This window comes from Chenopodium quinoa, unplaced genomic scaffold, assembly GCF_001683475.1.
Source record: "Chenopodium quinoa cultivar QQ74 unplaced genomic scaffold, ASM168347v1, whole genome shotgun sequence".
NCBI lineage: Eukaryota > Viridiplantae > Streptophyta > Magnoliopsida > Caryophyllales > Amaranthaceae > Chenopodium > Chenopodium quinoa.
In genome coordinates, this window is record NW_018743574.1 from 5,334,502 (window position 1) to 5,349,939 (window position 15,438).

At 36.0% G+C, this 15,438-nt stretch overlaps 1 protein-coding gene across 1 annotated transcript; it reads right to left on the reverse strand.

The window, feature by feature from the left end:
• Positions 1–492: 492 nt before the first annotated feature.
• On the reverse strand, positions 493–11,817 carry LOC110682278. The gene is made up of 3 exons (XM_021858584.1): positions 11,745–11,817; positions 3,708–5,502; positions 493–2,358 (listed from the first exon to the last, which is right to left on the reverse strand). Exons 2-3 carry the CDS (start codon positions 5,496–5,498, stop codon positions 520–522), a joined length of 3,630 nt encoding a protein of 1,209 aa, XP_021714276.1. The 5' UTR covers positions 5,499–5,502; positions 11,745–11,817; the 3' UTR covers positions 493–519.
• Between the last annotated feature and the right edge of the window lie 3,621 nt (positions 11,818–15,438).

Genomic DNA, 15,438 nt, shown 5'->3' on the forward strand with positions numbered 1-15,438 from the left:
CAGGTAATTATGCACATTTTCTTCCTCAGATAGCTACTGATTAACAAAACTCATGAATGTTAACTTATAATTCTTCTTTTATCTACCCGAATTTCACCTTCATCTAGATGATTTCCCTAAATGGTTGTCATTTTAGCATAAATTTGGAAAGAATACCAAAGGTATTGCACACATACCAGACACAAAGTGACCGATGAAATTGGGCTATTATGTTTTCAATTGCTTTCTAGTTTCAACCTTAAACGACCAAGCAGGGGCACTTAAGTGGGTGAATTCTGGGATTGTTACAAGTATAAATTTGTAATTTTATCTCTCTATTCCTTCTTTCCCACTACTTAAAATCTTGTATTCGTTGCAATATTAAAGGAACGGGTTATGTATACTTAATCATTTACCATATGTTTTTTTTTCCCTAGTATTACTATCGCTATGGCATATAAATTTCGTGTAACTTTATGTGCAAGTCTACTGCAGTACTACTACCAAAAAAAATATGATGATTATTTTTCTGATATATTATTAACCTTCATCACAGAAACTACTTACAGATGGAGGTGGAGAGTTTGCAATGAGAGTTTGTTGAGGACCTCGAAGAAAGAAGCTATTAGAATGACCTACAGCTTCAGATGTCATGGTTAATGAACTATTAGTCCTACAAAGATGAAGTCCAGAAAAATGGTTACCCCATATATCATAAGTAAACCTATCTTCCTCTGCCCTCATATTTTCCTCCGGTTGCACTGCTTTGGGGGGATGAATCTTTGGTCCAGGAGCTCGAGCATGCTGTTCCATTGCCAACCTGGAAGGAGAAATATGTGTCCTAGGACATGAAACAGAAGGCAAAAGTGTTGCTTGGCTTTCCATCTTCTTGGATCCACCAGGGGGTTTTTGTTGGGTAGAAATAAGATTCTGACTCTGCATTTCAGGAACTCTTGCTGCAGCTAGTGGTTCACTGCTGAAACAATCATTAGGTTGCAATTTCTTCGGAGATGGGGAGCACGTTTCTGGAGGAGAGAGGGTTGTGATGGGAGACAGGGGTGAAGATGGTGTAGAATTCCCACTTTGGCTGCTGGAAACTTCAATAAGTGCATGCCTCTTCCTAGAACGCCTTCTCTTTTCCTTGCGAGTTTTGATTGTCAGAGAATCAGGTTGTGCGACCTCAGGTTTGCAAGCATTCTTGACAGCTCGATTAGTATGTTCTGATAAAGGGGTATTCTCAGCTCGGCAAGCCACAAATCGATCTGTATGTTCTGCAATGATTACTTGTTTCACACGACCTGTTTTAGCTGGTTTTGTACCCTTTCGATTCTCCTTACTGATAGACACAGTTGATGATGACTTATCTGTAAGTCTTACAACAGGAATGGATCTCTTCTCTCCTTCAATCGAGGAATCCATAGTTTCAGAGGGCATTTTGAAACGAGAGAGAGAGAGTAAGATTATGACAAAACCGATTGCCAAGCAACATTTTACAGGAGACCAAAAGAAGGAATCTACACATACATTAAGTGAATTTGGAGGTATACTTGCTTGCATTGGTATTACCAGTATTCCAGCATCCAGAATCAATTCGAGCTCCCTTTGTACCACAGGCCCAGAAAGATCTGGTTGGTATGATAGCCCAAGCTCCAAAGATTCTCCAGGTTTCAGAGAAAAACCCTGGCAATTATGTACAACAAAACCATCCAATCCACATTCTCTTCCTGAGACATCTATTCTCTTGACATTGACAGGGTAATCACCTGCATTAAAAGCAAAGACCTTCTTTAATAATGGCTTACGACAGGCAGATTTAGCATCCTCATTGTTGGATATATTTAGAGGATAGTTCATAGTAAAATCCAATCTCTGCACATGTTCTGAACCCTCGAGCAAGACTAAGGAAAAGGATCCACCCGATCCATGCAGAGATAATATCTCCAGACCAGAAAGATTACTCCTTATGAACGCCGAGCTCTTCCATTCACATCTATCTGAAGGATGAAAATAGATAGGACCCAGTGATGCCGTGCCATTTGGATGTAGAAAGGCCTCTGTAACTGTACCGTCTGCTACTGAAAACCCACACATACTCATCCTGGTGGAATCATTACAGGTAGAGCTACTTGCAGAAGGTTTCTGTTGATGACCATAACAGGTTTTGCAATTATCAACAGTTTCTATCGAGTTTAGTATAAGCTGCACTACGACAGGTTGCTGGCTGGGATTTCTGACCGTAATTGACTTATCATAATATTTCCCAACTGGGAGCAGCGGGAAAAGGAGCTCGTGGTTGTCAAGCAGATAAAGCCCACTCATTGAGCTCTGAGTTCTCCACTCTTCATGAAAAAAATCATCTTTCACTGCACCATCCAATGCCTTCATGTAGCAAAAAAGATAGTGTTATTTACTTATTGACAGGAAAGTGTTAATACTTAAACATGGAAAAGCAAACTTATAAGAGCATACAGATAAGAAGGGGCACACAGAAAACATAGTAGCTTAGAAAGCGACACCTAAAAAGTTGAAACAACTTCACCGTCATGTTTTTTACATTTGGGGCAACATGGTTTCCAAAAAAAATATTTTGTAAAGCATAACCATGAATTATTCTGTACTTTGCTTGGTAGGTCCTGCATAATCATCTGCTAGATGAGCAAGATGAACTAGTAGAGCTACTTGTAGCTTGTGCACAAATGCTTTGTCAGGTTGAAACAGAAGTAAACGAGAGCATGCCTCTATTTTCCACATGTTTGGTATGCTAAGAGCAATCATCACAAAAGTATGAAACCTTAGCATTAGTAAACCAGGTCCTTATTCATCAGCCACAGAACACACACATGACATGGCAAGGGAAGTACTGAAGCAGTGAACCATCCCGTCCAAGAAAGGTGGGGTTCTAGACTTCTAGTTAAGGTGTGCATATCAGAGTATGGATAACTAGGGTTAGCTACTTTAGGTGCTTCGACAAATACACCCTAAAGAGTCAATTGAATCACCAAAAAGTACCCTAAGGAATATGTCAAGAAGCAGGCAGGATTAAAAAGATTCAAAGAATGCAAAAAGGACAAGTGAGGCCTCTTAGGCCCTGTTCACCTCACCTTAAAAAAATAATATTTAGTAAAAATAATTTCACTTCAGTAAAAATAATTTAAGTTCAGTAAAAATAAGTTCAGTTCAACAAAAATAATTTCAATTCAATAAAAATCAGTAACTTCAAAGAAGAAATATAATAGGGTATCAGTAAAATTAATTACAATTCAGCAAAATTAATTTTAGATCAGCAAAAATAAGACAAAGTGAACGGGGCCTTAATTACTATTTCATGTTTAGTGGAAAAAAGATCACTTATTTCTCTGAGCCCATAACTTATGTTGCAGAAAGACATGATAATAATAGTAAATAGACAAAGGCAGCAACACATTTGATAAACACTAGTACAAGACCAAGTCAAATTTCTTTCTAGTTGCTAATTAATTCTATCAACTTATGCATTGAACCTGTAAGATATGAGTCGATGTCTATTAGCACTAATATGTATGAAAAGCAATGAAGTAGTTGGGAAAAAGGACACAAGAAGAAAGCAAGTCCACCTCATTCATGAAAAGCAGAAGACCTCAACACTAACAATAAGGAAAAACAAACTTATGCATGTCAAGGAGCAGCAGCAAGTCAGCAACCAAAGAGTGGGTCAAGATAATAAGGCAGTAAGCACAATTTGTTCATACCTTTGTTAATATTGGAGTCTTTTCAGGGTTGGTCAGAGGTACTTTTCTATTGCTAAGATCAGCAATGTCAGAAATATGAGAAGAGGATCTCCGCTGTTGTCTGGGACATACGGCAAAAATATTCAGGCAAGGAACCTCAATGAGGGGGCTAGTTGAGTCATTCACCAGTATTTCTAGCTTACAGCTTGTGCTTACACCTGGAATCTCAAGAAAGGAATCGTACTCCATATTTGAGGATTTATAGGTCACTATTGCTACCTGTGAAGTAGAGCCAGGAAAAAGTAGGAGTCCCTCCAAGTACTTTATCTTAAGGATTTTTCTGCTGTCAACAGCTTCATTAATTTTAACAATCTTTAGCAAAGTTAAAGCTCTGTTTCTTACTGATACAGAAATAGTGGTTTCACTTGTATCACAAAGACCAACAGCCTCCATAGATACTGAAAGTGAAGAAGTTGTATCTTTCCACGGTTCTGTCTTCTTCAGTTCTGTTTCAAACGGAATTACGAGCATATCCTTCTCATCTTTCAGGGGTCTAAACAATTCCATACAAATTGCACCCACAACCTTTCTTTCCGAATCAGATGAAAAGGCCATTTCCAAAACACTTTGAGATTTATGAGGACTAATTAACCAGTTGGCAAGAGGCCTAACTGTCATAATTATAGAGTCTGATTGTTCGGTATCACCATTTAGTAACTTGTCACTGGAAAAGCTAAACTTGCTAAAACCTTTAGGATTCTGTTTCCTGCAGATTGACTCTATTAAAAGAGAACCACTACTTTCAAATACTGAAAGCAATAAAGTTACTTCCTCCAGGTCAATGGTTTCATCGAAAGGATTAGATATGGACAATTTCCTACTCAACCACTCACCAGAAGAAGTATCCAAGCCAACCAAGGGAATCAGTTTATAAGGAGATTCAATAGCAGAACCCTTAGCCACTACCAAGAAACCACCCAAACTTGTCGGCAAAATCACTTCAGCAGAAGACAACCCCAACTCATTCGGTAAGTAAACGAAAGATAAGGAAGTAACTTCACCAGGTCCTAATACTACCTCGCTAAAATTGAACGGAAAGAACTGTGAATCAGTAGTAAAAGGTTTGTAAACCTTTAGACCACGTTCATTGCAGGTATTCATTAAGGTCAGGGAAGCTACAGACAAATGATATAAATAGTTCTGTCCCCAATTCAGTTTACTAGGGCTAATACTGACACAAGGAGAAGAAGAATCTGAGGATGTATACTTTTCTACATCTATGTTCCATAGGCTAAAACTTTTTTCTTTTTGGCCAAGTAAATGCCCACTACAGGAAGAAAGAACAGTTTGGTCAGCACCATTCACAATTGAAGTTAACTTATCATGGCCAAACTCTAAGAAATTTAAAGAACAGTTAACACTGCCCCCATCAGATAAGCGAAATACAACACCATCTGATGATCCACTAATACTACCATCTGACCTTATTGATTGTCTATGCAGCGCAGCTTCTGAATCAATCCTGTTTATATCCAAGTCTCCCGGCTTCAAACACTGTGCTTCTGACCAAAAACCACTATTAATCGAAAAGAAGTGAAGCAATTCAGACCTACAACCATCACCGTCGTTAAGAGGCACCATCTTTTGATCCCCTGAGCCATGATTCAAACTGAGATACCTTGAGTAAGAGCCACAAGCATCATTACTCACAGGTTCCTGAGGACATTTCTCACATCCATCCACACAAACAAGGGTGCAAAATATAACAATCGCGCTCACCCATACGAAGAACCTATATGCAGGATGCACCATGTCCCTGTATCAATAAATGCATAAGTGTCTATAACTAGCTCAATTGTATTCCTTGAACTTCAAACTACAGAACTATCCATACCATATTTTGGTCAAAAACTCATAACCACCTAACATATATGAACACGACCACATGGGACCAACACCACAGAAGAATTAATTCCAAATAACACCAAATATATAGTTTGTAGCCTCAAGAACAAATTTCTAACAACCAAATATGAAAAATAATCAAACCAAAAAAACACCATTCCTGATTATATGAACGTCACCCAAATTACCACATCATCATCTAATCTCCTTTCCCCACCCAAAAATAAATTAAAAAAAAAATAAGGGAAAGGAGGACCCATTTATAACGCAATTCTTCAATAAGATGAAATAAATTAGCATACCACAAAATTTATATGACAAGTTTTCTGTAATTAAAATCATTAAACTTTCATTCATATTATATCAATTAGCAAGTATTATACACTAAGTTCACATAAACAACTCATATTGACCACCCAAAACTTCAAAAAATCAACTAATTTCCATTATATAACCAACACCCAGTACATGATTCTCTGAAAGAAGAAATACCCAGTTTTGCTGATGCTAAAATAAGCAATAAAAATCCCAGACATAATACTAAATATAGAATATCATACTTCAGATATATAAGCAGAATATGATAAAGATTAAGCTTAAGAAAATATATTGGTTAAACAACTACTTACCAGTTGAGCTGAACTCTTGAAAAACAAAGAATAATTTGTGACAATTAGGGTCTTGAATACCAAATCAACGATACCATTTGACCTAAAAGTATGTTGTTTTTGTATTGTAGGCTCTCTGTTTTTTCCTTTATTTTTCAAAGAATAGAAATTGTTTTTTTGATAATATGGATTTTGGGCCGAAAATGGCATCCGCCACCTGAAGATAGAAGCGAGTGGCCTTGAAGAATGGACAAGAGAGGTGGTGGGAAAAGTGAGGAGGAGAGAGAATATTTTTCCAAAAGAAATGACAATTTTGTCCTTCTCAATATTCTGTTTTTAATCACTTTTTTGGAATCTTTGGTTTAAGGTAATAGGGGTGGATTAGTCAATGTATGAAAATAACCCCTGTTTTTTCACTTTTTTTTAAGAAGGTTTAAATTAATGGAAAATGGTCATTTTTTTTAATTAGTAAGTTTCAAAGGTGATGAAAGGTGTGAAAGTAAACCTGGGCACGGGCCGGGTTGGCCCGCGTGCCGCCCGGCACGGCCCGTCGTTCGGCACGGCCCAAATTCAAGCACGGCACGGCACGAAGTTCAACTCCCGTGCCACGGGCCGTGCCACGGACAGGGTTGAGAATTCCCAGGCACGGCCCGGCACGAGCACGGGCATGGCCCGCCGTGCTGGCCCGTCGTGCCGGCCCGCGGGCCAACGGTAATGTTACTGTTTATTCTAGCTCCTTAATAAGCCAAAAAAACGGCTAAAAAACGGCTAGTTTTTTGCCAATTTGCTCCCCAAAAATTCTATAAATACTCACCTCCATTTCATTCCCAAATCACAAAATCACAATCTCTTCTTCTTATCTCTTATATTCTCTAAATCTCTAATAATCCTTATTTTCTTAAATTCTCTAATTATTCTCTTAAATTCTCTAATTATTTTCCTAATATCGGAAAAAATTAAAAAGTTCGTAATCGTAATTAGTGGAGCGTTGAAGCACGGTTGTAAGATCTAAACTAATCTTAAATTTATTATTGTTTTATTGTTATTATTAGAATAATCTTGTTTAATTATTATTGTTGTTAATTGGTATTGTTGTTGTTATAATTGTTGTTATTAATTATTATTATTGTTACAATTGTTGTTATTATTTATTTTTGTTGTTATTGTTATTGTTATAGTTGTTGTTATTAATTAATATTATTGATATTTTTATTGTTAAAATTATTGTTATTAATTATTATTATTATAGTTAACCACTTTTTATTAAAAAATTAATTGTTAATTATGGCATCGAACAACCCATCATCTAGGTCTAGGGGGAAAGGCCGACTTATCCGTAGTAGTAGTTCTAGGGAACCACCAAATACAACAAGCCCCCAAATTACGAGTCAAACCAATGACCCCATTTACTTCCCCCCGGGCTATGAGCCATATAATACGTCGGGATTTCCAGCACTTCCACTAAACCAATTTCCACTACCACCATACCAATTTCCACCTAATTATATCGGTGATCAACAAAACTATTGTTCTAGCCAAGGTAGCCAAGAAAGTACCCGAATTCCCTCCGGTTCTACCCCTTCTACTGCCACTCCCACTAGTCCCACTACTAACCATCACACACATCATGAATGGTTAACCGAAACTGAGATGCTACTTTTGAAAAACGAAGGAGTGAGGTATGGCGTTATTTTGTCCTAAGTAAAGATGGTGAACAATGGGCAAAATGTAAAACATGTAATAGTGTATTCACGGCAGTTACCAAAAACGGGACGGGACACTTATCTAGACACATGAAAGCTTGTGCAAAACCAGCTAGTGATCCAACCCAGCCCAAAATTTCCCAATTCCATCCATACGGCTTTACATACAACTATGAGAGGGATAGGGATGAACTAGGAAAAATGATAGTACACGCCGAACAACTTTTTCTTTTCTCGGAAAGTGACGCATTCAACACCTACATTAACAGAGCACTACAACCCCAACATAAAAGAATCTCTAGGAAAACCGTTCGTTCCGCCGCAATGAAAAATTTCCTAGAGTACAAAGTCCGGTTACAAGCCGAATTGAGTAACCTTAACTATAGAGTATCTTTAACAGCCGATTCTTGGGATAGTGGTTATAAATATCACTATTTATGTGTGACTTGCCATTGGGTAGATGATCAATGGATGTTACAAAAAAGAATAATACATTTCAAAATGCTGGAATACCCACACACCGGCATTAACATTGCTCACCATTTAATGCAAGCAATAGACGAATATAACCTTCGAGATAAAATGATGTCTATGACTTTTGATAATGCAACCTCTATGACATACACAACTAATCTTATCAAACAAAACTTAATCGATGTACTATTAGACGGTGAAGCTCTTCATACTAGATGTGTTTGCCATGTACTTAACTTATGTGTACAGGATGGAGTTCGGGCAATTGGCCCATACTACAGCAAAATCAGAGATGTTATTATGTCTATTAATAGCTCTAACATGAGATACCAAGAATGGAATAGTTTTCTAAAACAACAAAAGATAAGGGTAATAAAAATTAGAACCGATTGCCCAACTAGGTGGAATTCCACCTATGACATGTTAACAAAGGCAATTGAGTACAAGGGCCCGTTAACATTATTTTACAACCAAAAATTTCCACAAAATGCTTTGTATGATGATGATTGGAATAACTGTGAAAGATATATGCAATTTTTACAGTTATTATATAACATGACGTATTGTTTTTCTACTGTTTACAATCCTTGTGCTCAAAACTTTCTTTCTAATGCATGCTTACTCGCCCAACTTTTCGCTGATCATCGCCATCAAAGTGATTATGATCAGTATCTTCCAGCAATGGAAAAAAAGTGGCGTAAATATTATAGTGAGATTCCTTTGATTTATATTTTTTCTTCCATATTAGATCCTAGGCAAAAGTATGAAAACACATTTATGTTAGTTGACATTTACTTTCAATGCATGTTTCTTGACGATGATGTAGAAAACTATAAGACTAATGTGAAGGATCAATTTTTTTGCTTTATATAGAGTCTATGAAGCCAAATATGGCACCGTTCCTCGCTCAGGGCCTTCCCAACCATCCAAAAACGTAAGTAAGAAGGCCAAACATTTATTTTCACAAGCTACTAACTTGATTTCAAGGTTTTCAGGTGATTCATCAATCAGGAGAACGCAAAGCGACGTCTCGGAGTTGCAGATGTACCTGAGTTACGACTTCACCAAAGGCATGGACGACGATGAGATAAACAGCCTCGACCTCCTTGCATGGTGGAAACAACAAAGCTCGAAGCATCCAACTTTGGCGGCAATGGCACGAGACATTCTTGCTATCCAAGTTTCCTCCGTCGCCTCCGAACGAGCTTTCAGCGCATCCGGAGGGGTTTTAGACGATAGAAGAACAAGTCTAAAACCCGAAACACTAGAAATATGCGTGTGTTTCAAAGATTGGTTGGATGCGGAAAATCGCTCACAAGACCGTTCTTACGACCACAACGACAACGAAGAAGGAACCTCCGCTTCCGGTTCGGGTTCGGCTAGTTCCCAATCTATGCAACTAGCCGATGACCTTGAAGGCGAAGACGAAGACGAAGACGAAGACGAGCAAGAAGAAGGAGAAGAAGAATAGACAATTATTGTATATTGTACGATTTTAAAAATATCAATTTTATCATTTTCCAATTTTTGTTTAATACCATCATTGTATGATTTTTATCATTGTTATCATTGTACAATTTTCTCAACTCAAGTAATAATAATATAAAGTACGCATTATTCACATCCAAAGTCCAATTTGCCTTTTTTCCCCGTTTTGTTACAATTTGTAAATTCATATTAAAAAAAATTAAAATTATACCAATTTCTAATAAATCATAAACATTAAATTTTAAAGTAATAGTATAAAGTAAATATATAAATATAAATATTGAATATACAAATTATAAAACATAAATATTCAACTTATAATTATAAAATTCATAACTTAATAACTTATAACTTATAAGTTATAAACTTATAAGTTATAACCTTATAAAACTTATAATTATAATTTTATAACTTATATACATTATAAACTTATTAATTTATAATGTTGTCATATAAAAAAAAAAAAAAAAAAAAAAAAAAAAAAAAAAAAATTATTTGAAAACTGCACCAGCCCGCAGGCCGGCACGTGGCCGGCACGGCACGAGCCCGCCAGGCATGAGGGTCGTGCCGTGCCGTGGGCTGGCCTGTGAAAATGGCCGGCACGGCACGACACGAAATCCTGGGCCCGCCGGCACGAACCAGCCCGTGGCCCGCCAGGCACGGCCCGCGGCGGCCCGGCCCGGCACGGTGCCCAGGTTTAGGTGAAAGTGACTATGATCTTGATAAGTAAAAAAGTTAAGTTGTATAATTAACTTTATCCTATTAGATAAGGTATGTAGGAGTCAATTGTAGATGAGTGTTGTATCAAATTTTCAATGCACAACATTGCAAATGTTAGAGTTATGAGATTATGACTATCTAATTATCTACCTCATACTTAATGAAATTGTGTATGACACCTTCAACCACTTTTGTTTAGGTGTCTTCTTATTATCATCAACCTTAAAAGGATATAAATGAAATAAAGACACTACATATGTTATGTAATGATCAGTACTCGCTAATTGTATGTTCTTGAATGGTCTAACATGCTTACTTTTATCAAATTATTGGGAGAGTCGATCTTAATTTTACAAGATAATTATACAAGTCATTTGCAACACATTTCTGCAATCGCTTCAGAATAACCAGCATTCAATCAAGCTTGTTTTTAGGCTTGCTTGCTCATTTAACAAGTGATACACTCACTATTATATTGAGTTACATATCAACTATACAAGATGTTGAAGGTTTTTTCATAATATTTTAGTTATCTCATTCTTCATGCCCCCTCCATTACTACCTTCCAACTTCTTAACTTTTTTTTTTAAAAAAAAAAAGAGTAAATTTCATACTTAATTTTTTACTTCTGATAAACACTTTTATACATGCGTGGAAGCGGTGGAACAAATATACAGAATGATATTTTTCACTTAATTTTAATTCATGTGATCTTATGTATCATACAAATTTGACCCACAAACACATATTGATCGAATTAATCGCTCAATGAATAAACTAATTCAAGAAAACTTACAATAAGTGTTCAAATGTTCACTAATCAAAATCAATACATTTAGAATTAACTTTAGATAACGACGCCCAAAAAAATAAACCTATCGATTTTGAAATCTTTGTTTTACCGCAGAACACTAAATGCTTGTAAATTGTAAATCAATACCAGAGTACTTCATATATAAAGAAAGGCAATCGAAAAGATTGAATATCAATTCCAATGGCCAAATCAATTGAAATCAAAATTAAATCTCACTTACATACCAAAATGTGCAGATTTTTTATAAACTCATGCATTATCCAAACTCTAATCAACGTGATGTAAAAGAACTAACATGGAATAATTTAAAAAAAAAATAAAACACAAGACTGGAGTTGTGATTTACCTTCGATTAATTTGAAGTGAAGAAAAATCCCTAACCTCAAGACTCAAGAGCGACTGGAAATGAAATGACAGCATCCAAGTGTAAGCAGTGGCAGCATAGCAAAACGATGATATATATACACAAAGACTAATTGACCTAGCCTAGACGGAATTGTGTGCTGGAAGTGACTATATATCAAGTGACACGTGTCAATTTTATTTAAAATAATAAATTGACTATTAAGTCATTGATTTTAAATTGGATTAAAAAGGGAGCTTTTGGAATTGGAGTTCCATCAAATTGCACAAGATGCATGTTCTTTTCTTGTTACTCTCTTTAATTATTTGTTTACATATATAGTTTACTTATATTCGTCATAACAACAACTAGATTTATAGATATTATGTTACTTATCACCTTTAATTTTTTTCTATATACAAACTACACATGATACTTACTTTTTCAAAAATTTATGTTAACAATTATTTAACCGTGTATGATCGTGTATGAAATAAACTGGATATTATATAGTGTATTGTACTGTGCACCTAGTTTATGGGTTACAAGAAGTGGATGAAAAACAAGATACTTGATTTTGGTTGGTGCTTTTTAGAGTTTCGAACTTTTCATCCCTTGTTTTCTTAGGTGTAAGGGACTAAAGGGATGGATTTAAGTATAATTTCTCATGAATAACTCATAATTAATTTAGTCAAATTTGATTAAGGATTTATTCTTTAATTAGTTAATGAGCCAAGTTTTAGCTTGAACTTGAGTCAAAATCAAATCCAATGTTTAACACATATATAATGTGAACATTATATATCATTTATCCATACGTAGACTAATAATTAAGGTGTCAATTGGATGACAAATGTTAGGAATATAGCTTTCCTAAACAAATTATACTATTTTTTTTTTGTTGGAAAGGAGCAGATATATTAAGCCATATCAGGCCTGAAAATAGCAGATAGATAATTACAAATCATAGTACGCATCAAAGAGCTATCTAGCTAGAGTTATGTCCATGTAAGGACCAAAAGTGGGTCTATTGTTCAACCCTACACAATTAGTTGGATCAGGAGGAGCGTAAATTACATTAAACCTATCCAGAAACAAAAGGTTGCTACTAAAAACTTCAGACAAAGTTAGAATCCGCCCTGCTTCCTTGGCAAGAAAATCTGCTTCCTTCACCTTTATCCTCGGCACATTCATTAGAGATATGGATGGATTTGCTTGAGCTAGGACCCTGCACATGTCATATAGGAAATAAGCTTCATCATTTGGTGTCTGAACTGAGTTAATACCCAACACCCCTCTTTGACAGTCAAAAAAGATACAGGTTGAGGTCCATCCAAAATTTGCACAGAGAGACATGGCAGCTAATATAGCAAACAGTTCAGCTTGAAGAGCATTCACAGCTGGTATGTTGGCCCCTAGACCTAGTACCCATTCCCCTTTATCATTTCTGCATAAGCAAGCTATGCCAGCAGAAGAGGTTTTAGCACAGAAGGCAGCATCCACAACAATGGAGAACTTAAGGAAAGGAATGGGTTTGCTGATCAAGGGTTTGGAGGGACTTGTACCCTTGTCACAGATATATGAGAATTCCTGGATTGAGACCTTAACCCCTTTAAGCCATTGGTCAATAGGACAAGATTTCTGAGTAAAGACCCAGGCATTCCTCCTAGTCCATAATTTCCAGATAAGAGCTGAAAATGATAAGTTCCAAGGGGCATTGAAGTATGAGGAGATAGAAGAATCTTTCAAGTTGGAGCTAATCCACTCCTGGAGGCAGGAGGGAGCTTGTTGAGGATGGGAGGTGATAACTTTCTCCCAAACTTCCATGGCTCTAGGGCAGTAATAAAGGACATGGAGTGCATCCTCATAGATCCCAGGGCAGAAGGAACAGTATGGTGAGGGAATGATGTGTATGTGGGAGAGGCAAGAAGCAGTAGGGAGTCTATCCCAAAAGGTCTGCCATAAGAAGAGTTTAATATTTGGAGTAGCCTGGAGATTCCAAATGTTTTGCCATTCAGGAGAGGTAGATTGGGACTGATGTTGCCTATCCCACAGAAAAGAGTAAGCCTTTGTTAGGTTAAAGAAAGACCCTTCTCCAAGAGAGCAGAAGGGGAGGTCCTCTTTCTGATGAAATTATACTATATAGTCAAGTAACAACTAACAACAACATTAGTATTTTATTGGGCTTAGAGGCCAGGTAGAATGTAATTTATGATTTATCGAATTAAGCTGATTATATTTAGTTTGAACTCAAATTCTTCCTATTAAGTAAGTTGAGAGAGAGCAAGGTATTAAAATTTGAGCATAAATAAGCTTGGACGCTCTGTGAAATTAAATCAAACCAAGCTGAACCAAAAATAAATAGTAGATTGAAATATGATCAAAATCGATCAGGATTAGGTAACACAATTAATTAGATGTATAAATATATGTTAGTTCTTATTTTTGACAAAAAGATACTGCTTTAAAGGGATTTTAGAAATGTTGCTCTGTAGTATCGAATAAAAAAGTTACTTCGTACGAAAATAATAAAGGGTTGAAAATGAAAATATCATAATTGATAGGTTTAATTAGTGGTCTTATTGATCATTAGATGTCATGTTTATTTTAAATTTCAAGTTGTTAATCGTAATACTCAAATTAACATGTTGGCCTGTTGGGGCCCATCCTAAAAGATTCATTTGTGCCAATAATTCAACTTTTGGATGGAATCATTGACATCTAAATACTTCGTGATTGGATGTTTATAGTGGCATGAATCAAAGAATTGTTTAATTCTTTTTTTTTTTCAAAGGATTGTTTAATTCTAACTCCTAAGCAATGTTATGTTGAAGCACGCCAGCAAAACGTACAAAATCCTTATTGATAAAAAAATATATACTCCGTATATAAATATAATTTAATTTTTAAATCCATCTTAGTGTTTGGAACTGTAGTTAGGTATAAAATAAATTCCTAATTAAGGTAAGTTTATCCTAGTGATAAGATTTGGCCTCATAGGTTCAAAAATCAAAACTTCAATGGAGCTTTTTTGGTGCAGCAAGTCACACCGTGTGGCCTGCTGCCAAGTCAATAAAAATAACGGATTATGCGCGCATAACGGGAATACCGTTCACTCGTATAACGGAGTTACTGGTTTTGTCAGGGTTACTTGTATTTTTTTTTTCAGAGGTTACTTGTATTTTTTTTTTTCTGGGGTTACTTGTATTTTTTTTTTTCAGGGGTTACTTGTATGGATTACTTATACAGAGGTTACTCGTATTATTCAAGGGTTACTTGTATTTTTTTTAGGGGTTACTTGTATTTTTTTTTTCAGGGGTTACTTGTAATTTTTTTTTTCAAGGGTTACTTGTATAGATTACTTATTCAGGGGTTACTTGTTTTTTTTTTCAAGAGTTACTTGTATTTTTTTTTCAGGGGTTACTTGTATTTTTTTTTTCAAGGGTTACTTGTATGGATTAATTCAAGGGTTACTTGTATGAGTTACTTATTCAAGGGTTACTTGTATGAGTTACTTATTCAGGGGTTACTTATATGAGTTACTTCAAATTACTTGTATGAATTATTTATTCAATGGTTACTTGTCACTTATTCAAGGGTTGCTTGTAAGCCCCATACCAAACCAGTAACACCCTACAAGTAACCCTTGAGCAAAACTAGTAACACCCTACAAGTAACCCTTGAGAAAAACTAGTAA